This window comes from Salvelinus sp. IW2-2015, unplaced genomic scaffold, assembly GCF_002910315.2.
Source record: "Salvelinus sp. IW2-2015 unplaced genomic scaffold, ASM291031v2 Un_scaffold2415, whole genome shotgun sequence".
Taxonomy (NCBI): domain Eukaryota; kingdom Metazoa; phylum Chordata; class Actinopteri; order Salmoniformes; family Salmonidae; genus Salvelinus; species Salvelinus sp. IW2-2015.
The window spans coordinates 30,970-54,265 of NW_019943736.1; the positions used below are offsets into that span (position 1 = coordinate 30,970).

Sequence of the window (23,296 nt, forward strand, 5' to 3'; positions counted from 1 at the left end):
CAGAGACAGAGGACACTGGTTCATCCACACAGGGTTGGACAGAGACAGAGGACACTGGTTCATCCACACAGGGTTGGACAGAGACAGAGGACACTGGTTCATCTCACACAGGGTTGGTACAGAGACAGCGGACACTGGTTCATCCAACACAGGGTTGGACAGAGACAGAAGGACACTGGTTCATCAACCAGGGTTGGACAGACGACAGAGGACACTGGTTTCAATCCACACAGGGTTGGCCAGAGACAGAGGACTGGTTCATCCACACAGGGTTGTACAGAGACAGAGGACACTGGTTCATCCACACAGGGTTGGACAGAGACAGAGACAACTGGGTTCGATCCACACAGGGTTGGACAGAGCAGAAGGAACAACTGGTTATCCACACAGGGTTTGGACAGAGACAGAGGACACTGGTTATCCACAGGGTTGGACAGAGACAGAGGACACTGGTTTCATCCACAACAGGGTTGTACAGAGACAGAGACACTGGTTCATCCACCAACAGGTTGGACAGAGACAGAGGACACTGGTTCATCCAACAGGGTTGTACAGGAGACAGATGGAAGGGGAAGGACACTGGTTCATCACAACAGGGTCTGTACAGAGCCAGAGGACACTGGTTCATCCACACAGGTTGTAGCAGAAGAACAGAGGACACTGGTTCATTCACACAGGGTTTTGTACAGAGACCCAGAGGGAACTGGTTCATCCACCACAGGCTTGGGACAGAGACAGAGGCCCACTGTTTCACCAACCACAGGGTTTTTGTACAGAGACAGAGACACTGGTTCATCCACACAGGTTGGACAGAGATAGAGGACACTTGAATCAAACACGCCTAACCAGAATGATACAAGGTGCTCATTGAATTACAATTCAGCATTAGTTTTGTCATATACAGCAACAAACGTCCTTCAATACACATGACGGTAATTCATAACACTTACTGTTCACCAGACATAGATTTAATAGCCTTCCTAAAACTGGTCGCTAGGGTCATTCAGGTTATCAGTGTAACAGACATCAAATATTCGACTTGCCTTCCTGCGAAGAACAAGAACACTTGTTTCGTACTTTCAAAAACTAAGCCAAATCGCATCAGACACATGATGTCCCTGCTTTAGCCAGGTAGATTAACGGTTGTGAATAATACAAGAGCCAGAAGAAAACCATCTGGATTCATCCTCCGCGGTTAACCCTGATCCTGTGGATGGGGCGTGTGGTGGTGTTTTACTATTTGGAAAAAAATAATTGGAGGGGAGAGAAGTAGGTCAGCAGTTCACATCAGGGATAGCTCAATCTCGCGGTGCGCATGAAATAAAAAGAAGATCATTGAAAGGAACCTGCTTGCCATGCAGTAAGGCAGAGAGTATGAGTTATGACTAGGCTGGCGTGGAGGTGCTTTGACAATTTTAGGGGCCTTCCGTGGCTGACACCGGCTGGTCATACGACTGTTCGGGTCTGGATGCGAGGAAGCTTGGGGGGCCCGGGGGTGTGTACAGGCCGTGAAGCATACTCCTCTGTAGTGCCCTTGGGTCGGAGTCCGAGCCAGTTGCCGTAACCAGGAAGTGATTGCGTCTCGATGGTGCAGCTGTAGACCTTTTGAGGATCTGAGGACCCCTTGCCAGATATTTTCAGTTCCTGAGGGGGCATAGGTTTTGTCGTCCTCTTCACGACTGTCTTGGGTGTCTGTGGACCATGTTAATTTTGTTGGTGATGTGGATGCCAAGGAAATTGAAGCTCTCAACCTGCTATCACTACAGCCCCGTCGATGAGAATGGAGGCGTGCTCGTCCTCTTTTTCTCTGTAGTCTAACAATCATCTCCTTTGTCTTGATCACGTGAGGGAGAAGGTTTGTTGGTCCTTGCACATACGGTCAGGTCTCTGACCTCCTCCTTATACGTGTCTCGTCGTTGTCAGGTGATTAGCCTACCACTGTTGTGTCAATCGAAAAACTCTTAATGATGGTGTTTGGATCGCGGCCTGCGTGCAGTCATGAGGTGAACGGGAGTACAGGAGGGGACTGAGCACCACCCCTGAGTGGCCCCCGTTTTGAGGATCAGCGGGGCAGATGTGTTATTGCCTACCCTCACCACCTGGGGGCGGCCCATCAGGAAGTCTAGGATCCAGTTGCAGAGGGAGGTGTTTAGTCCCAGACTCCTTAGCTTAGTGATGAGCTTTGAGGGCACTATRGTGTTGAACGCTGAGCTGYAGTCAATGAATAACATTCTCACATAGGTGTTCCTTTTGTCCAGGTGAGAAAGGGCAGTGTAGAGTGCAATAGAGATTGCATCATCTGTGGATCTGTTGGTGCGGTATGCAAATTGGGTATGCAAATTGCATAGTTTAGCTCGTCTGRTAGGCTCGTGTAACTGGGCAGCTCTCGGCTGTGCTTCCCTTTTTTAGTCTGTAATAGTTTGCAAGCCCTGCCACACCCGACGAGCGTCGGAGCCGTTGAAGTACGATTCAATCTTAGTCCTGTATTGACACTTTGCCTGTTTGATGGTTCATGGGAGATATTGGAAATTTTCCAGTACACATATTGCCCATTATACATTTTGTAGTAGTCAGCAGAATAAGTGCACTCTATATGTGTGTCTAGGTCATTGGACACCATTAGACATGCACTTGTCTTGAGAGTGAACATGTCTGTTTATTTATTTAACCATTGCTATGGCTCTAATGTGAAACCAAACTAAAATGAGTGCAAGGCAAAAAGATAACAGTGGTTAAAGGCCAGAGGGGATGAATCATTAACATAAAGAGGTGTTACTATGTGTGTGACGTAAGGCTGAAACCTGTATAAAAAGCGTGTACCAAGGCTGGAAAGATAGTTTTCATGAACCAGCTCGGTTTATATTACTTTGTAATAAAGTCTAATTGAACTCACAGGCTCCGGTATTTGAGAAATATTATTGACTGAATATTTACAGGACAGACGGAGGGCATAGCGTGATTTTTTTTATAAGCTTCCCGGGTTAGAGTCCTTGAAAGCGGCAGCTCTACCCTTTAGCTCAGTGCAAATGTTGCCTGTAATCCATGGCTTCTGGTTGGGGTATGTGCGTACAGTCACTGTGGGGATGACGTCATCGATGCACTTATTGATGAAGCCAGTGACTGATGTGGTGTACTCCTCATTATCAACGGAAGAATCCCGGAACATATTCCAGTCTGTTTTAGCCAAACAGTCCTGTATTTTAGCATCTGCTTCATCTGACCGAGTCATTGGTGCTTCATGCTTTAATTCTTGCTTCTAAGCTAATATCAGCAGGATAGAATTATGGTCAGATTTGCTAAATGGAGGGGGAAGGAGAGCTTTTTACGAGTCTCTGAGTGTGGAGTAAAGGTGGTTTAGAGTTTTTTTCCCTCTGGTTGCACATTTAAAATGCTGATAGAAATTCGGTAAAACTGATTAAGTTTCCCTGCATTAAAATCCCCGGCCACTATGAGCGCCGCCTCTGGGTGAACGTTTTCCTGTTTGCTTATGGCGGTGTACAGCTCATTAAGTGCAGTCTTAATGCCAGCATCTTCTGTGGTGGTATGTAGACAGCTCGAAAATACAGATGAAAACTCTGTAGGTAGATAGTGTGGTCTACAGCTTATCATGAGATACTCTACCTCAGGCGAGCAAAACCTCAAGACTTCCTTAGATATCGTGCACCAGCTGTTGTTTACAAATATGCATAGGCCCCGCCCCGTGTCTTACCAGAGGCTGCTGTTCTGTCCTGCTGTTAGAGTGTATAACCCGCCAGCTGTATGTTATTACAGTTTTTCTCAGTCGCTTTGGTGCATTTCTTAGATCAACAGTGCAATTCTTGATACTACTTGTACAAATTCCAAATCATCTAGTCACTTGTGCACATCATTAAAGCAATTTCTTATTCCTTTGAACAAATTGCAATTGATAATTACAAGTGTCAGCTTTTTCCACATTATCAATTGCTCATGTCATGTTGATCAAATATAGTAGATGGTTCTCTGTTGAATAGTCACCCCTCAAAACATCTAGCCATTAGTTCCTTGCATAAGCCATTACATGCAAATTGTTGAACTATTTGTCATAAACTGTCAAGCATAGTTTTACACATTTCTATTAGACCTGTTGTACAAAAACGTGAATTGATGAATCGTGCAGGTGAAATTGACCCTCACTCATGAAGGAATGTAAAGTGTTAGTTCAACCAACAATCAACCAGTTGTCTAAATTGCTCAAAGGTGCATCTCATGAAGAATCAATTGGCAAGCATATATAGACAGACCACAACACAGAGTTGCAATTTTCCAATAATGGATGGACCAGGAAACGAACAGGGTCAACAGCCAAGAGGAGGAAGAAAGGAGCAAGGATGCGTGGTGGAAGGCAAAACAGAGGAAGAGGCAGAAAGAGGACATAGGCACATATCTGATGACATAAGGGCCACTATTGCAGACCATGTTGTCAATCATGGCCTTACAATGGCTGAGGCGGGTCGAAGGTGCGAGGAATATTGGGAGATCAACCGTGTCCTCAATAGTTCAAACGTTTCGAAAGAGACAGGTATGTCCACCAATGTAGTGCACTGTTACTGTATATAAGCAGTATACTGTATACTTCCTACAATGCTTCATATTACAGTAGTCCACTTGTATTTCACAGCATACAGAAATATACTCCATACAGATACATACTGCACCTTACATGCACCCACCTGTATGTTTTACAGTAAAATGTGTGTTCGCATAGTTTTTGTCTATGTGAAAGTGTGCGATGCATCACTGCATTTTTCCCCACATAGGACTGCAAGATTACCTAAACCGGTGCAGAGGACGCCTTTTCACACCTCAACAGGAGGAGGCTATTTGCACCATGGACTGAGCAAACAATGCCATGAGACTCAGGGAAATACAAAGGACCATTATAGAAGACAACGATGTCTTTGAAAACATCCATACGGTTAGCATCTGAACCATCACAGGGTGCTGCATAGAAAACAACGAGTATGAAACACTGTACACTGTACGTGTACCATTCAAAGGAATGAGGACAGAGTTAAGGAGCTACGGTACCAGTATGTACAGGTAAAACATGTACTACTTTACAGCAACATTTTATAGTGATACATAGTACAGTAAGCATAAACTGCACACATTTCCATTGCTGTGGAAGGAACATGCAATATATGTACATTTTATGTCACTCTTCCTTACCAAAACAAATTCAACTGTGTGTTCTGGATATAGCGTATAATGGATTGGAATCAAGGTAACCCTCTCCGAACTTTGTATACGTGGATGAGGCTGGCTTCAACCTGACCAAATGCAGAAGGCGGGGTCGGAATATCATGGTCACAGAGCTACTGTGGATTTGCCAGGCCAACGGGAGGAAATATCAGCATGTGTGCTGCTTTTCGGAGCATGGTGCCTAACCCATATCCCCTTATAGGGCCATACAACACCAGCATCTACTCAACTTTTTAGAGACTCTCTTACAGGGCTTCTATCCCTGATGATGAGAGGGTCTGTTTAGAGAGGATTTGCCAAAGTATGTGGTCATTTGTGATAATGGAGTTTCCATCGATCAAACATCATAAGGCAATGGTTTGTGACCCACCCGAGGATGCTCCATAGAATTCCTCCCACCGCAATGGAGGCAGCATGTGAGGACATCACAGTAGACGCCTGCAGAGGATGGATAAGGATAGAGATTCTTTCCACGTTGCATTGGAAGGGAAATATCCGGTGTGATGATGGATGAGAATATGTGGGCGACAGACAGGACGTCTGGATGTGTAAACAGCTGGATGCGGGCAAAGTTGTGCCTTAGTGGGGTTTCCTGTTTTCTTTCTAATTTAGTGTTTTTTCCTTTGTGCCCCTTGGGTTGTCCAGTCTCTTCAATCAATAAACCACCATACAGTAATATGTAAATAGTACTGTTGAAATTGATAATGCCATAGAAGTGCAGCCTTGTGCATTTTCAATACAGTAACTGTCATCCAAACTGTAGCCTAAGTTTACATCAGGTAATACTGTCAAAGTACACAGTACATTGACAACATGCCTAAACATTTGACGACCTTGTTCGTGAACAATGACTCAATGACTTATCATTCTGATGACACTGACATGATCATTGGCAGAATATTTACTTTTGAGAGATGTACTAAGGATTTTTAGTGACTGACTAGCTTTAGAAAATATCTATTGTATATGCAGTTTGTACAAATTGTTCTGAGAAATGCACTTATTTTTGCACATGTAGGGATGATGTGAAAAATGCACCAAAGGACTGAGAAAAACTGTAATGTCGTCATTCAGCCACAACTCAGTGAAACATAAGATATTACAGTTTTTAATGTCCCGTTGGTAGGATATATGTGCTCTTAGTTCGTCCCATTTATTTCCAGGATTGAACATTGTAACTGTACGGATGGCGAAATCAGATTAGCCACTCGATCCTCACAAGGCACCCCGATCTCTTCCCGAAATCTCTGTTTCTTTCTCCTGCGAATGACAGGGATAAGGCCTGTTCGTGTGTTTGGAGTATATCCTTCACGCCCGACTCATTAAAGAAAAATTATTTGTTCAATCTGAGGTGAGTAATCTCTGTCTGATGTCCAGAAGTTATTTTTGGTCATAAGAGACGTTATGAGCAACATTATGTACAAAATAAGTAACAAACAAAGCAAAAAAAATCATAAAAATAGCACGGTTATTAAGAGCCAATAAGACTGCAATCATCCTCTCCACGGCCATGTTACAGGGCAGCAGAACCGTGTGATGCAGCCATCCTCTCCAGCGCCATGTTACCAGGCAGCAGTAACCTGTGTGATGCAGCATCCTCTCCAGCGCCATGTTACCAGGCAGCAGTAACCGTGGTGATGCAGCCACCTCTCCAGGCCATGTTACCAGGCAACAGAAACCGTGGTGATGCAGCATCTTCCAGCGCCATGTTACCAGGGCAGCAGAAACCGTGGTGATGCAGCCATCCTCTCCAGCGCCATGTTACCAGGGCAGCAGAAACCGTGGTGATGCAGCCATCCTCTCCAGCGCCATGTTACCAGGGCAGCAGAAACCGTGGTGATGCAGCCATCCTCTCCAGCGCCATGTACCAGGGCAACAGTAAACAGTGTGATTGCAGCCATCCTCTCCAGCGCCATGTTACCAGGGCAGCAGAAAACCGTGTGATGCAGCCATCCTCTCCAGCGCCATGTTACCAGGGCAGCAGAAACCGTGGTGATGCAGCCATCCTCTCCAGCGCCATGTTACCAGGGCAGCAGAAACCGTGGTGATGCAGCCATCCTCTCCAGCGCCATGTTACCAGGCAACAGTAACAGTGTGATGCAGCATCCTCTCCAGCGCCATGTACCAAGGGCAGCAGAAACCGTGGTGATGCAGCCATCCTCTCCAGCGCCATGTTACCAGGGCAGCAGAAACCGTGGTGATGCAGCCATCCTCTCCAGCGCCATGTTACAGGGCAGCAGAAACCGTGGTGATGCAGCCATCCTCTCAGCGCCATTACCGGGCAACAGAAACTGTGGTGATGCAGCCATCGTCTCCAGCACCATGGTACCAGGGCAGCAGAAACCGTGGTGATGCAGCCATCCTCTCCAGCACCATGTTACCAGGGCAGCAGAAACCGTGGTGATGCAGCCATCCTCTCCAGCACCAGTTACCAGGGCAGCAGTAACCGTGGTGATTTTAGCTTGACATTTTGATGGGGCAAAACAAAATAATTGGAGAATGCATGCCAGCAAAGCCACTACATAACACAACACTAAACCGTACATTAACTGCACTATAACGGTGACAAACGGTGCCCTAAATAGACCAAATTATTAGGGTGATGCACATACCAACATTTTACTACACAACATACACTTAGTATCACTTTCTTAGTTACAGTATACTGTATCTCCCTGGCATATTACATCATTTATGCAGCAGCATACAAGACATTTTTGGACTCATATTGTTGTGCTCGGCTCACTTGAACAGGTGGCGTGGCGGTCCTCCATGTTAACAGTTGTTTTGACCGAGGCACAAATCATGCTTCATTGTTGAATGTTTATCATTTTAAACTTGGAGAAGAGTGCCTTAATCCCAGATTTGGGACCACACAGCCACTGTCACTAATTCCTTCCCTAACCACTCGTTGAATTTGCGATTTTCAACTTGTCGTGTAATGTTTATGTCCATTGGCCGATGAGCACCGATACGTTTTATCAATACTTTCTCTCCATTATGGGCACTTTATAATATCAGCAGCCAAATGGCTAGAATTTTCAATGTCTCCTCTCACATTTGGCAGTGATGTAATGTCCCCATGAGTGAYAGAACACTGAGCCAATCACGGCGCAAGGCTCCATATTTTCTGCTGGCTGCCCCACCACCACACAAAGCACTGAGSYAGGCTGAAACACCTGCWTTTTGGAGCTGCCTTACTCAAGAAAACAAAAAAGAGACCATGTTTGTATGCRGYTTTATTAACTCAATKATATATATTATTTTCACATTGTTTKCAAACTGATATGTGACACGTTTTAATGCCAAAATAACATGTAAAACAKGCAAGCCTTATTTTTGCTAAAACTGTGTGGCTCAGAAAAGGGTGGGCTYTAGCCCCACCTGATGGACATTATGGGTAGCAACTGAGCAATAAAAAAAACAATTAGGTCGGGTCTGCTGACTAGTCTACTTGTTGCTGTACCAAAAACAACCAAAATACCAATTATTGCTTAATTAGGGGAAACTGTGTTTTTATTTACAATGATGACTAGATCAGTCTAGATTATTCTAGTTGATGTTTCTAGTAGACGTGACTCACCACGAGTCATTGGCACTCGTGTATGAGTCAGGTTGTTTATAACYTTTCGGAACTCGGACTAAACGCCAATCCTCTCTACCTAACTAYAGRAATAGGACGACGTGTACGTGTTTCCATCTGTACCAGGTTAGGCGGTTTCTAGCGGGACATTTATTTGCTTACAAAGAGGTGTTACATTTGAGATCCGTGGAAATAGTAAAATGTCCCGATGGTAAAGTCTATTTTACAGCGTCCCATCAAACGATTAGAGATGTCGGAATGGTTCTTTATTCTGCTCATCGCCGCACTCAGAGACATTGGTAAGTTTTAATAAGATAAAGACATTTTCAGATTGTTTTGTAATTCTATATGAAAAGCACACGCATTGAGATATCGTAGTTGTGCCAGTTCCAACGGTTTTTAAATCAAAGTAATGTTTAATTATTATTACACAGTAATAGCCTACGCAGCCTTCTGCCGTGGGTATTTATAAACACGTTTAAAGTAGCTGGATGAAGGACGTTCTTGCAAGGCTACTGTAGTGATTTAAAGACAAAATATAATTTACAAGTGTACAACTAAATCTTTAAAGGGAAAATCACTATTCTGGTAAACAGCTGGATGAGTCTGGAGAAATGTAAGAGGGAGTTCGACATTTAGTGGGGGACTCTAAAAAGAAAAGTTTCCTGCCTTTARGAGTTCTTCGATGTGASACTGTGGSRGTTSTTCAAATAACCCYTTTTAATGGATCCTTGAATAACCTTTTGAAGAACCTTCTCAGGTACATTTTTGAAATACCCCGTCCCCTATTATTAATAATAATACGCATAACAATAACACCATATTTTAGTTCTCAGCGTTTATTATGATTTTAGTGGCAAAGCAGAATAAAAACAAATCTGAATATGAGTCAAACTACCAGCAGAGCCCCAGGTCACATTTATATATCCCCTGTCGTGTTGATGTTAATGTGAAGACGGTTTCAGGGTGGATATTCCACGGATATTCGCCTGTAGATTTCCTTACGTCCACCAACAGCAGTTAGGGACCGTCAACATAGTGACAAATCCATTTTTTCCAAATTTCAATAGCTCTTTAACCAATACTCCTAACACTTTCACAACTGGTTGTAGCTAACCCATAGATGGCATAGACACACGTTGCACACACCTTTTTGTTGTCGATTTACATCTTGCACTATTTTAAATTATTTGTTTTACATTTTTTTGAATTTCAATAGCTCATTGGTCATATGACCTACTGACTTCAAACAAGGTTCAGAATGTCCACTGACTATACTTCTATATTGCACACCCTTTAGTTTGTCCATTTTCATCTCACAATATTTTACATGAATTTTTCAACATTTAAAATTTCAATAGCTCCTTGGTCATGTGAATGTCCACTCAGTAGGCCTACAAATAAAATCAAATAAAATCAAATGTATTTATATAGCCCTTCTTACATCAGCTGATATCTCAAAGTGCTGTACAGAAACCCATCCTAAAACCCCAAACAGCAAGCAATGCAGGTGTAGGAAAAACTCCCTAGAAAGGCCAGAACCTAGGAAGAAACCTAGAGAGGAACCATGCAATGAAGGGTGGCCAGTCCCTTCTGGCTGGGCCGGGTGGAGATTATAACAGAACATGGCCAAGATGTTCAAATGTTCATAAATGACCAGCAGGGTCAATAATACTAATCACAGTAGTTGTCGGGGTGCAACAGGTAAGCACCTCAGGAGTAAATGTCAGTTGGCTTTTCATTGCCGATCATTCAGAGTATCTCCACTGCTCCTGTGTCTCTAGAGAGTTGAAAACAGCAGGTCTGGGATAGGTAGCACGTCTGTGAACAGGTTCCATAGCCGCAGGCAGAAAGTTGAAACTGGAGCAGAAGCACGGCCAGGTGGACTGGGGACAGCAAGGAGTCATCAGGCCAGGTAGTCCTGAGGCATGGTCCTAGGTGTAGGTTAGAGGTCGACGATTAATTAGGGCCGATTTCAAGTTTTCATAACAATCGGAAATCGGTATTTTTGGGCTCTGATTTTGCAGATTTTTAAATATATTTTTTTACACCTTTATTTAACTAGGCAAGTCAGTTAAGAACACATTCTTATTTTCATTGACGGCCTAGGAACGGTGGTTAACTGCCTTGTTCAGGGGCAGAACGACAGATTTTCACCGTGTCAGCTCGGGGATCCAATCTTGCAACCTTACAGTTAACTAGTCCAACGCTCTAACCACCTGCCTCTCATTGCACTCCAAAAGGAGACTGCCTGTTATGCGAATGCAGTAGAAGCCAAGGTAAGTTGCTAGCAGCATTAAACTTATCTTATAAAAAACAATCAATCAATCATAATCACTAGTTATAACTACACATGGTTGATGATATTACTAGTTTATCTAGCGTGTCCTGCGTTGCATATAATCGATGCAACGCTGGGGATGATTTAACAAAAGCGCATTTGCGAAAAAAACACAACCGTTGGACGACTGTACCTAACCATAAACATCAATGCCTTTCTTAAAATCATACACAGAAGTAACATTTCTAACCTGCATATTTAGCTCAAATAAATCCAGGTAGCAGGCAATAGGTGAAATTGTGTCACTTCTCTTGCGTTCATTGCACGCAGAGTCAGGGTATATGCAACAGTTTGGGCCGCCTGGCTCATTGCGAACTAATTTGCCAGAATTTTACGTAATTATGACATAACATTGAAGGTTGTGCAATGTAACAGGAATATTTAGACTTAGGGATGCCACACGTTAGAAAAATACGGAACGGTTCGTATTTCACTGAAAGAATAAACGTTTTGTTTTCGAAATGATAGTTTCCGGATTCGACCATATTATTGACCAAAGGCTCGTATTTCTGTGTGTTTATGTTATAATTAAGTCTATAATTTGATATAGCAGTCTGACTGAGCGATGGTAGGCAGCAGCAGGCTCGTAAGCATTCCTTCAAACAGCACATTCGTGCGTTTTGCCAGCAGCTCTTAGCAATGCTTCAAGCATTGAGCTGTTTATGACTTCAAGCCTATCAGCCTAATGGCTGGTGTAACCGATGTGAAATGGCTAGCTAGTTAGCTGGGTGTGCGCTAATAGCGTTTCAAATGTCACTCGCTCGAGACTTGGAGTAGTTATTCCCCTTGCTCTGCAAGGGCCGCGGCTTTTGTGAGCGATGGGTAACGCTGCTTCGAGGGTGGCTGTTGTCGATGTGTTCCTGGTTCGAGCCCAGTAGGGCGAGAGAGAGGACGGAAGCTATACTGTTACACTGGCAATACTATAGTCCTATAAGAACATCCAATAGTCAAAGGTATATTAAATACAAATGGTATAGAGAGAAATAGTCCTATAAATACTATATTAACTACAACCTAAAACCTCTTATCTGGGAATATTGAAGACTCATGTTAAAAGGAACCACCAGCTTTCATATGTTCTCATGTCTGAGCAAGGAACTTAAACGTTAGCTTTCTTACATGGCACATATTGCACTTTTACTTCTCCAACACTTTGTTTTTGCATTATTTAAACCAAATTGAACATGTTTCATTATTTATTTGAGGCTAAATTGATTTTTATTGATGTATTATATTAAGTTAAAATAAGTGTTCATTCATTATTGTTGTAATTGTCATTATTACAAATAAATTTTAAAAAATCGACCGATTAATCGTATCAGCTTTTTTTGGTCCTCCAATAATCGGTATCGGCGTTGAATATCATAATCGGTCGACCTCTAGTTCAGGTCCTCGAGAGAGAGAAAGAGAGATTAGAGAGAGCATACTTAAATTCACAAAGGACACCGGATAAGACAGGATAAATACTCCAGATATAACAGACTGACCCTAGCCCCTGACACATAAACTACTGCAGCATAAATACTGGAGGCTGAGACAGGAGGGGTCGGGAGACACTGTGGCCCGTCCGACGATAACCCGGAAAGGGCCAAACAGGAAGGATATAACCCCACCCACTTTGCCAGAGCACAGCCCCACACCACTAGAGGGATATCTTCAACCACCAACTGACCATCCTGAGACAGGCCGAGTATCGCCCACAAAGATCTCCGGCGCGGCACAACCCAAGGGGGGCGCCAACCCAGACAGGAAGATCACGTCAGTAACTCAACCCACTCAAGTGACGCACCCCTCCTAGAGACGGCATGGAAGAGCACCAGTAAGCCAGTGACTCAGCCCCTGTAATAGGGTTAGAGGCAGAGAATCCCAGTGGAGAGAGGGGAACCGGCCAGGCAAAGACAGCAAGGGCGGTTCGGTTGCTCCAGTGTCTTCCGTTCACCTTCACACCCCAGGGCCAGACTACACCCAATCATATGACCTACTGAAGAAATGAGTCTTCAATAAAGACTTAAAAGTTGAGACCGAGTCTGCGTCTCTCACATGGGTAGGCAGACCATTCCATAAAAATGGAGATCTATAGGAGCGACCAAGGGCACAAAGAAAAAAAACTAAATTAGAAAGAAACACAGGAAACCACCCCTAAGGCACAACTTTGCCCGCAGCACTGTTGTGCTGTCTCTACACATCCAGACATTCCTGTCTGTCGGCCCACATATTCTCATCCAACACACCGGATATTTTCCCTTCCAATGCAACGTGGAAAGAATCTTTATCCTTATCCATCCTCTGCAGGCGTCTACTGTGATGTCCTCACATGCTGCATCCATTGCAGCCAGCAGGGTCATCTGTGTGTGTGGCTGACGATCGTACACCTTCCACCTCCATGCTGAAAAGAACTCCTCAATTGGGTTAAGGAATGGTAATAAGGTGGGAGGAATTCTATGAGCATCCTCGGTGGGTCACAAACCATTGCCTTATATGTGATCGATGGAAACTCACATTATCACAAATGACCACATACTTTGGCAAATCCTCTCTAAACAGACCCCTCTCATCATCAGGGATGAGAGCCCTGAGAGAGGTCTCTAAAAAGTTGAGTAGATGCTGGGTGTTGTATGGCCTATAAGGGGGATATGGGTTAGGACACCATGCTCCGAAACAGCAGCACACATGCTGTTATTTCCTCCCGTTGGCCTGGCAAATCCACAGTAGCTCTGGACCAATGATATTCCGACCCCGCCTTCTGCATTTGGTCAGGTTGAAGCCAGCTCATCCACGTATACAAAGTTCGGAGAGGGTTCACTTGATTCCAACTCCATTATACGCTATATCCCAGAACACACGTTGAATTGTTTTTGGTAAGGAAGAGTGACATAAAATGTACATATATTGCATGTTCCTTCCACAGCAATGGAAATGTGTGCAGTTTATGCTTACTGTACTATGTACACTATAAAATGTTGCTGTAAAGTAGTTACATAGATACAGTATATGTTTTACCTGTACATACTGGTACCGTAGCTCCTTACTCTGTCCTCATTCCTTTGGGATGGTACACGGGACAGCTGTTTCAATTGACCCTCACTCATGAAGGAATGTAAAGTGTTAGTTCAACCAACAATCAACAGTTGTCTTCTATGCAGCACCCTGTCGATGGTTCAGATGCTAACCGTATGGATGTTTTCAAAGACATCGTTGTCTCTCTATAATGGTCCTTTGTATTTCCCTGAGTCTCATGGCATTGTTTGCTCAGTCCATGGTGCAAATAGCCTCCTCCTGTTGAGGTGTGAAAAGGCGTCCTCTGCCACCGGTTTGAGGTAATCTTGCAGTCCTATGTGGGGAAAAATGCAGTGATGCATCGCACACTTTCACATAGACAAAAACTATGCGAACACACATTTTACTGTAAAACATACAGGCGGGTGCATGTAAGGTGCAGTATGTATATGTATGGAGTATATTTCTGTATGCTGTGAAATACAAGTGGACTACTGAAACATGAAGCATTAGGAAGTATACAGTATACTGCTTATATACAGTAACGGTGCACATTGGTGGACATACCTGTTCTCTCTTCAAACGTTTGAACTATTGAGGACACGGGTGATCCCAATATTCGGCTGCACCCTTCGACCCGCCTCAGCCATTGTAAGGCCATGATTGACAACATGGTCTACAATAGTGGCCCTTATGTCATCAGATATGCGCCTATGTCCTCTTCTGCCTCTTCCTCTGTTTTGCCTTCCACCACGCATCCTTGCTCCTCTTCTTCCTCCTCTTGGCTGTTGACCCTGTTCGTTTCCTGGTCCATCCATTATTGGAAAATTGCAACTCTGTTGTGGTCTGTCTATATATGCTTGCCAATTGATTCTTCATGAGATGCACCTTTGAGCAATTTAGACAACTGGTTGATTGTTGGTTGAACTAACACTTTACATTCCTTCATGAGTGAGGTCAATTCACCTGCACGATTCATCAATTCATGTTTTTGTACAAAAGGTCTAATAGAAATGTGTAAAACTATGCTTGACAGTTTATGACAAATAGTTCAACAATATTGCATGTAATGGCTTATGCAAGGAACTAATGCCTAGATGATTTGAGGGGKAAGACTATTCAACAGAGAACCATCTACTATATTWTGATCMACATGACATGAGCAATTGATAATGTGGAAAAAAGCKGACACTTGTACATTATCAATTGCAATTTGTTCAAAGGAATAAGAAAMTGCTTTAATGATGTRCACAAGTGACTAGATGATTTGGAATTTGTACAAGTAGTATCAAGAATTGCACTTTTGATCTAAGAAATGCACCAAAGCGACTCAGAAAAACTGTAAGACCGTACTAAGAGAGTTGATAAATTCTTAGATATATTTTCAAATAAGCTTGGATCATCATTATTTGGACCGTATAGATTAATAAGCCATTTYTGTTTATTGTCCAATAACATATTTAAAATAATACATCTACCTACATCTGTTTGGACAATTTGCACATTTGGATCAAAATTACTGTTAATTAAAACCATCACCCYTTTTGTGTTTCTTTGCCCATGGGAKAAATATATTTCACCCCCCCAGTCCTTTTTCCACAAAACTGAATCTAAAATTGTTGAATGAGTTTCCTGTAAATAATAGATATTATTTTCCATCTCTTTTAGTCAGGTAAATACTGACCGTCTGTTCTTRTTATCTGCTAAGMCWTTACAGTTGTAACTGGCTATACTTATTTCACCACTTACCATAATGAGACACAACTTTCAATTCTATTTATCAAAATATATGTTTGTAAACGTACCATTAAAAAGTAACATGATGATTGAGTGTCTATATAGTTGTACCATGATATTTGCATTTCTACTAAGTAAACCTCCAATTGGTCCCTACTATTCCACCCGCTAAAAGCCCTCCTCATCCCGAGTTGGGTTGTCATCCCAATGCCCGGCAGACCACCCGCTAAAAGCCCTCCTCATCCCGAGATGGCTTGTCATCCCAATGCCCGGCAGACCACCCTCGACCCCCTGTATCCCATAGCCCTGAACCGACTGGGATCCATCCTTTGAAAAGAGCACACAGTGCCATTTACAGAACAGAAGCTAGATCAACTGCCAAATGCATTTCCATCGCCCTCACCTCGATTTGTATTATATATAGCCATCAACAAATATATATTTTTTTAAAATCCTGTTTCTTATTTTCCATAATTAGCTATTAATATGTGTAGTAATGTAGGCAATTTATGCAAAGGATTTTACCTCTCACCAGTCTCGCCATTACCAAAATTACATTATTGCAAGCAATTATAATATTAGCAAACAATTATTGTGAATCATCCTATATTGTCCCTAACATATTTTACTCCCTCGCAACAGTTGTGGGACACCCACACACTCATACACACTCAGCCCTTTCCCCCCACACAACCATAAGCTCACATTCTCAACAGCTGCACCATCCCAGAGCCCAACTCAAGAAAGGTCTTGATTTACAAATGCACATACAGTTGCGCTGCTATGAGAAGGCCTGCAAGACCGTGCAAAAAAAATGGGCAGAAATTAAGAGATTTTTTTACCATTGTCACATCCTAGATGATGGAGGTCAAAGTGAGACCTTTTCCCTGAAACACCCACAATACAGTCACCCGTATTGACCATATTCCCAAACAAACTAACTTGCCTAGTTAAGTAAAGTTCCATATAGAAGATAAAGAAGGCCTTTGATACTGGGAAGGGAGGGATGTGTTTTCTGTTTTCAGATTGACTCTCTTCGATTGTTTTGTTGAAAACAACAAACCCTGATGAAGCACCAGAAGTCGGTAATCAGCAGTTATGTCTGACTGGTTATGTGTGACTGTTATGTGTGACTTGTTATGTGTGACTGGTTATGTGTGACTGGTTATGTGTGGTGCATTGGACAGAACCTGTTGGTGGAAAATCATTCCATATAAAATTATTTTATACAGTATAAATATAAATGTTGAAAATCTTATTTCCATTTAGCTGATGATTGTCTGCATTCGGCTCTGATCTCTGCTCTCTGATCTCTGATCTCTCATCTATGATCTCTGATCTCGATCTCTCATCTCTGATCTCTCATCTATGATCTCTGATCTCTCATCTCTGATCTCTCATATCTCTCATCTCTGATCTCTGATCTGAATGTCTCATCCTCTGATCTCTCATCTATGAGGGGGGGTTCTCTGATCTCTCATCTCTGATCTCTCATCTCTGATCTCTGATCTCTGATCTATGATCTCTGATCTATGATCTCTCATCTCTCATCTCTCATCTCTCATCTCTGATCTATGTGTAATGAAACAGGCAGGGAGAGTGAGCTTGTCCGTGGTGGTTGGCGAACCCTCAAACTTCWGGCCTGTAGCCCTGCGAAGCATAGATTGTAATCATTATTTTTGAGTAAATATTAGGATATGGGAGGGTGTACAAATGTTTTTACAGTACAAGGTATGGGTCATGTCAAAATATTTTGGCCGAAGTGATTAGATCTATTTTAGGGGATAGCTCCAGTTGGACCAGCTCCAGTAAATGCTGAACTGTCCAAAACCACTCTTACATTCATAGACAAAGCAATGCAATGTTTTTAAACTATACAGTGTTTATTAACTATTAAAAGTAAGACAAGTTTATATTTTGGACTGTGATGTCGTACGCTAAGACAGTTGAACTAAGCTCATGAGGCTTTTAATATATTCTCCAAGAATCAATGATGATATATCATTAATTTAAAAGTACAGGAATTGGATGTAGAAATCTCAGATTGTCCCTTTAACCCTTGCCGCTTTGCATAAGGAATTTTAGGGCAATCTAATGTACTGTATCTTCCTCCTACATTAGACCTCTACACTGACCATGGATTAGAGCTGGTAGGCAGGTTGTTAACTGAGTGAAATTGAAGTTGTGTGCATTTATGGACATGATTTATGTGCATTGTGGAGCGGAGCCTACGGCTATGGAAGCCATGTGTACTGATGGGAAATCCATCTCCTCTGCTTTACAAACCATCACACACTACCACATCTCTCCCCTTTGTTATAAGTTAATATTTTACTAACCCTTTTGTCCCTACCATGACACACACACACCCAGACACACAAACTCAAGTCTCTCCCTTGTTCCCCCAGATGCCTTCGAAGTACAGGCGCCCCAGCCCAGAGTGGTAGCCGTCTATGACCAGCCGGCTGTTTTGGGCTGTGTGTTCCCCCCTAGCCTTGACCCTGGTTCCCCCCTGAAAGAGGATCTCGTGGTGACATGGCAGAGGGTAGAAGATTTGCGGGTGGTCCACAGTTTCTACTACGGAACAGACCAACTGGCGCGCCAGAGCGGGGAGTACCACAACCGCACTGGACTGTTCAATTCCCAGCTCCCTGGSGGAAACGCATCCCTCAGGTTGGAGAGTGTAGGTCCAGGGGATCAGGGAAGATATCTCTGTTCGGTTAATAACATGAAGGGGACAGGAAAGGCTGAGGTCCAGCTCAAATACGCAGGTAGGTTCTCTTTTCTTCTCTCTACTCTATTCCTCCTACTTTTCCTGATGTCTTTTGTTCAATTATCTTTCCTCATTTAGGTGTTGCCCATCTCCCCCATTATCCCCTGGGTATTTATATCTGTGTTCTCTGTTTGTGTGTTGCCAGTTTGTCTTGTCAGGTCTTACCAGCGTGTTTTCCCCTTCTCCCTGCTTTCTCAAGTTCTGTTTCATAGTTTCCCCAGTTCTGACCATTCTGCCTGCCATGACCCCGAGCCTGCCTGTCATTCTGTACCTGCCTGACTCTGACCCGTTTCTGAACCTCTGCCTGTCCTGACCCCAAGCCTGCCTGCTGTTCTGTACCTTATTGACTCTGCCCTGGATTACGGACCTCTGCCTACCTTTGACCTATTTTTTGCCTGCCCCCTGTTTGGGTCAATAAACATCTGTGACTCTAGATGTCTGCATCTGGCCCATATCCTGAGTTCTTACAGTATGAACTGGCCATGACTGACCCAGSAGACTCAGACCAGCTCCACAATGCTRTCTCCCTGCAAGGAGCCACCATTGGAAGACACAAGGAGTTACTGCAATRTCTTATGAAGGGACTCCATACCCTGGCAGAATGCCGTGACCAGGCGTTCGACGCATTGCTGGAGAAATTGCGCAGATTCCCTACTGGGCAGCGGGTCACACCAGTAATCTCCCAGCCTACCCCATTGTCCTGAGAACCCCACTTATCTCCTCCGGAGCGCTACGCTGGAGATTCTGGAACCTGCCTGGCTTTTCTCTCCCAGTGCTTCCTCAATTTCGAGCTGCAGCCTTCTTCGTTCCCCACTGAGCGCTCGAGGATAGAGTAGATCATAACGCTGATGACTGGGAGGGCACTCGCCTGGGCCACGGTGGTGTGGGAGCAACAGTCCGCCCGTCTTGCCTCAGTCTGGAGGAGTTCGTAGCGGAGGTTCGGAAGGTGTTTGATTCTCCGTTGTCCGGGAGAGAGGCTGCTCGTGACTTGCTCCAGCTACGTCAAGACTCCCGTAGTGTGACAGACTACACAGTGGATTTTCGCACGTTGGTGKCTGAGAGTGCCTGGAACCCAGAAGCATTGTTTGACATGTTCCTTCACAGAGTATCGGAGGTGATTAAAGATGAGCTCGCAGCTCAGGAGCTGCACATGGACCTTGACTCCCTCATAGCCTTGACCATCCGGATAGATTGGCAACTTCGAGAACGTAGAAGGGACAGAGAATCTGTACTCTGTCGCCCAGGTTCGCACTCGATTCACCCCTCGCCTTCGAAGAATCCCGATGACCCCCGAAGTCTACATGTCCAAGTGCCTGCCACCCAGGCTCCCGTCAGACCCTGGCCTTTGTGTGACAGCACTTTTGGTGGCCTACCTTGGCTACTCACGTCTCTGCGTTCRTCGCCGCATGCATGATCTGTGAGCAGAACAAGACTACCCGGCAAGCTCTGGCTGGTCTCCTTCAACCCCTGCCTGTTCCTCACCGTCCCTGGTCGCACATCTCCCTGGACTTTGTCACGAGTCTCTATCGGCCCTTTCCCCATCTCCAAGATCATTAGACCCCTCTGCTGTTGGTCTTCTGTTGCCCCGTACCCTCCGTATACATCCCACTTTCAAACCCATGTGTCACAGCCCTTTGTCTCGTGTTTTCAATGTTGCCACATTTTTTGCAGTATTACTTAAGTGCATTATTGAAAACAGGATGCATTCTTTTGTCATATTTTTATTCTCTACGGGCTTCCTTCTTTTCACTCTGTCATTTAGTATTGTGGAGTAATTACAATGTTTTTGATACATCCTCAGTTTTCCCCTGTCAAAGTCATTGAACTCTGTAACTGTTTTAAAGTCACCATTGGCCTCATGGTGAAAATCCYGAGCGGTTTCCTTCCTCTCCGCCAACTGAGTTATCAAGGACGCCTGTATCTTTGTAGTGACTGGGTGTCTTGATACACCATCCAAAGTGTAATTAATAACTTCACCATGCTCAAAGGGATATTCAATCTCATCTTTAAATAGGTGCCCTTTTTTGCAAGGCATTGGATATCCTCCCTGGTCTTTATGGTTGAATCTGTGTTTGAAATTCACTGCTTGACTGAGGGACCTTAGGGAAAACCTCGCTGGTCTTTATGGTTGAATCTTTTGTTTGAAATTCACTGTTCGACTGAGGGACCTTAGGGAAAACCTCGCTGATCTTTGYGGTTGAATCTGTGTTTGAAATTCACTGCTTGACTGAGGGACCTTAGGGAAAACCTCGCTGGTCTTTGTGGTTGAATCTGTGTTTGAAATTCACTGCTTGACTGAGGGACTGTAACGGCTCTCGTTTGTAGAAGGAGACCAAGGCGCAGCATGGTAGGCGTACATCGTATTTTTATTGACGACACCAAACAAAATAACGAAAGCACTCAGTTCTGTCAGGCACAGACACTAAACAGAAAACAAGATCCCACAAACCCAAAAGGAAAATGACAACTTATATATGATCCCCAATCAGAGACAACGAATGACAGCTGCCTCTGATTGGGAAACACAAGCGGCCAAAAACAAAGAAATAGAAAACATAGACTTTCCCACCCAAGTCACACCCTGACCTAACCAAACATAGAGAATAATAAGGATCTCTAAGGTCAGGGCGTGACAGCGCTAATGAAGACTGCGTGAATCAGGCCTTCATGGTCGAATTGCTGCAAAGAAACCACTACTAAAGAACACCAATAAGATGAAGAGACTTGATATGTAGCATATCATAATATGTAGCATATCTGAAGAATATCTAGGATAAATAGTACATTTCAGCAATAGTTGAATAGGATGGCCTTGACTAGAATACACTATATAAACTCTGCAAAAAAAGAAAGTACTCTCACTGTCAACTGGTTTATTTTCAGCAAACTTAACATGTGTAAATATTGTATGAACATAACAAGATTCAACAACATAAACTGAACAAGTTCCAAGACATGTGACTAACAGAAATTGAATAATGTGTCCCTGAACAAAGGGGGGTCAAAATCAAAAGTAACAGTCAGTATCTGGTGTGGCCACCAGCTGCATTAAGTACTGCAGTGCATCTCCTCCTCATGGACTGACCAGATTTGCCAGTTCTTGTTTGAGATGTCACCCCACTCTTCCACCAAGGCACCTGCAAGTTCCCGGACATTTCTGGGGGGAATGGCCCTAGCCCTCACCCTCCGATCCAACAGGTACCAGACATGCTCCATGGGATTGAGATCCGGGCTCTTCCTGGCCATAACAGAACACTGACATTCCTGTCTTGCAGGAAGTCATGCACGAAACAAGCAGTATGACTGGTGGCATTGTCATGCTGGAGGGTCATGTCAGGATGAGCCTCAGGAAGGTACCACATGAGGGAGGAGGATGTCTTCCCTGTAACGACAGCATTGAGATTGCCTGCAATGACAACAATCAGTCCATGATGCTGTGACACACCGCCCCAGCCATGACGGACCTCCACTCCAAATCTATTCCGCTCCAGAGTACAGGCCTCGGTGTAACGCTCATTCCTTTGACAATAGATCTTGTGACACACGATCTCAGTGAGAGCCTTTGCATCTGTCTGTCAGATGTCTTTGGCATAGAACGTGTTGCTGGTGATGTCTGGTGAGGACCTGCCTTTACAACAGGCCTACAAGCCCTCAGTCCAGCCTCTCTCAGCCTATTGGGACAGTCTGAGACTGATGGAGGGATTGTGTTTCCTGGTGTAACTCGGGCAGTTGTTGTTGCCATCCTGTACCTGTCCCGCAGGTGTGATGTTCGGATGTACCGATCCTGTGCAGGTGTTGTTACATGTGGTCTGCCACTGCGAGGACGATAGCTGTACGTCCTGTCTCCCTGTAGCGCTGTCTTAGGCGTCTCACAGTACGGACATAGCAATTTATTGCCCTGGCCACATCTGCAGTCCTCATGCCTCCTTGCAGCATGCCTAGGCATGTTCACCAGATGAGCAGGGACCGTGGGCATCTTTCTTTTGGTGTTTCTCAGAGTCAGTAGAAAGGCCTCTTTAGTGTCCTAAGTTTCATACTATGACCTTAATTGCCTACCGTCTGTAAGCTTTTAGTTCCTTACAACTGTTCCACAGGTGCATGTTTATTTATTGTTAATGGTTCATTGAACAAACATGGGAAACATTGTTTAAATCTTTACAATGAAGATCTGTGAAGTTATTTGGATTTTTACGAATTATCCTTGAAAGACGTGGTCCTGAAAAAGGGCGTTTCTTTTTTCTGAGTTCACACATGAAAGGAGTAAAACAGTATGTAAACATCATTAAAGTGACCAGTGTTCCTTGTCTGTAGGCAGCAGTCTCTAAGGTGCAGGGTTGAGTAACCAGGTGGTAGCCGTCTAGTAACAGTGACTAAAGTTCAGGGCAGGGTATTGGTCAGAGGCCTGCTAGTGGTGACTATTTATCAGTCTGACGGCCTTGAGATAGAAGATGTTTTTAGTGTCTCGGTCCCAGTTTTGATGCATCTGTACTGAAATAGTTCAGGAGTAAATTGTGCTTAACTAGTCACATAATAGTTGCATGACATCACTCTATGTGCAATAATGGTGTTTAACAAATTTTTTAATGACCACCTTATTTCTGTACCCCTCGCATACAATTATCTGTAAGGTCCCTGTCACCGT

The 23,296-nt window shown here is 43.9% G+C and overlaps 1 protein-coding gene across 1 annotated transcript in view; it reads left to right on the forward strand.

Annotated features, from left to right (window-relative positions):
* Positions 1-8,636: 8,636 nt before the first annotated feature.
* The window catches only part of LOC112073906 (CD276 antigen), a 43,119-nt gene continuing 28,459 nt past the window's right edge, over positions 8,637-23,296 (forward strand). Inside the window, exons 1-2 of the mRNA XM_024141140.2 lie at positions 8,637-9,105; positions 18,290-18,652. Coding sequence (XP_023996908.1) covers positions 9,015-9,105; positions 18,290-18,652 — 454 coding nt within the window. The 5' untranslated portion in view covers positions 8,637-9,014. The remainder of the gene's footprint in view (positions 9,106-18,289; positions 18,653-23,296) is intronic.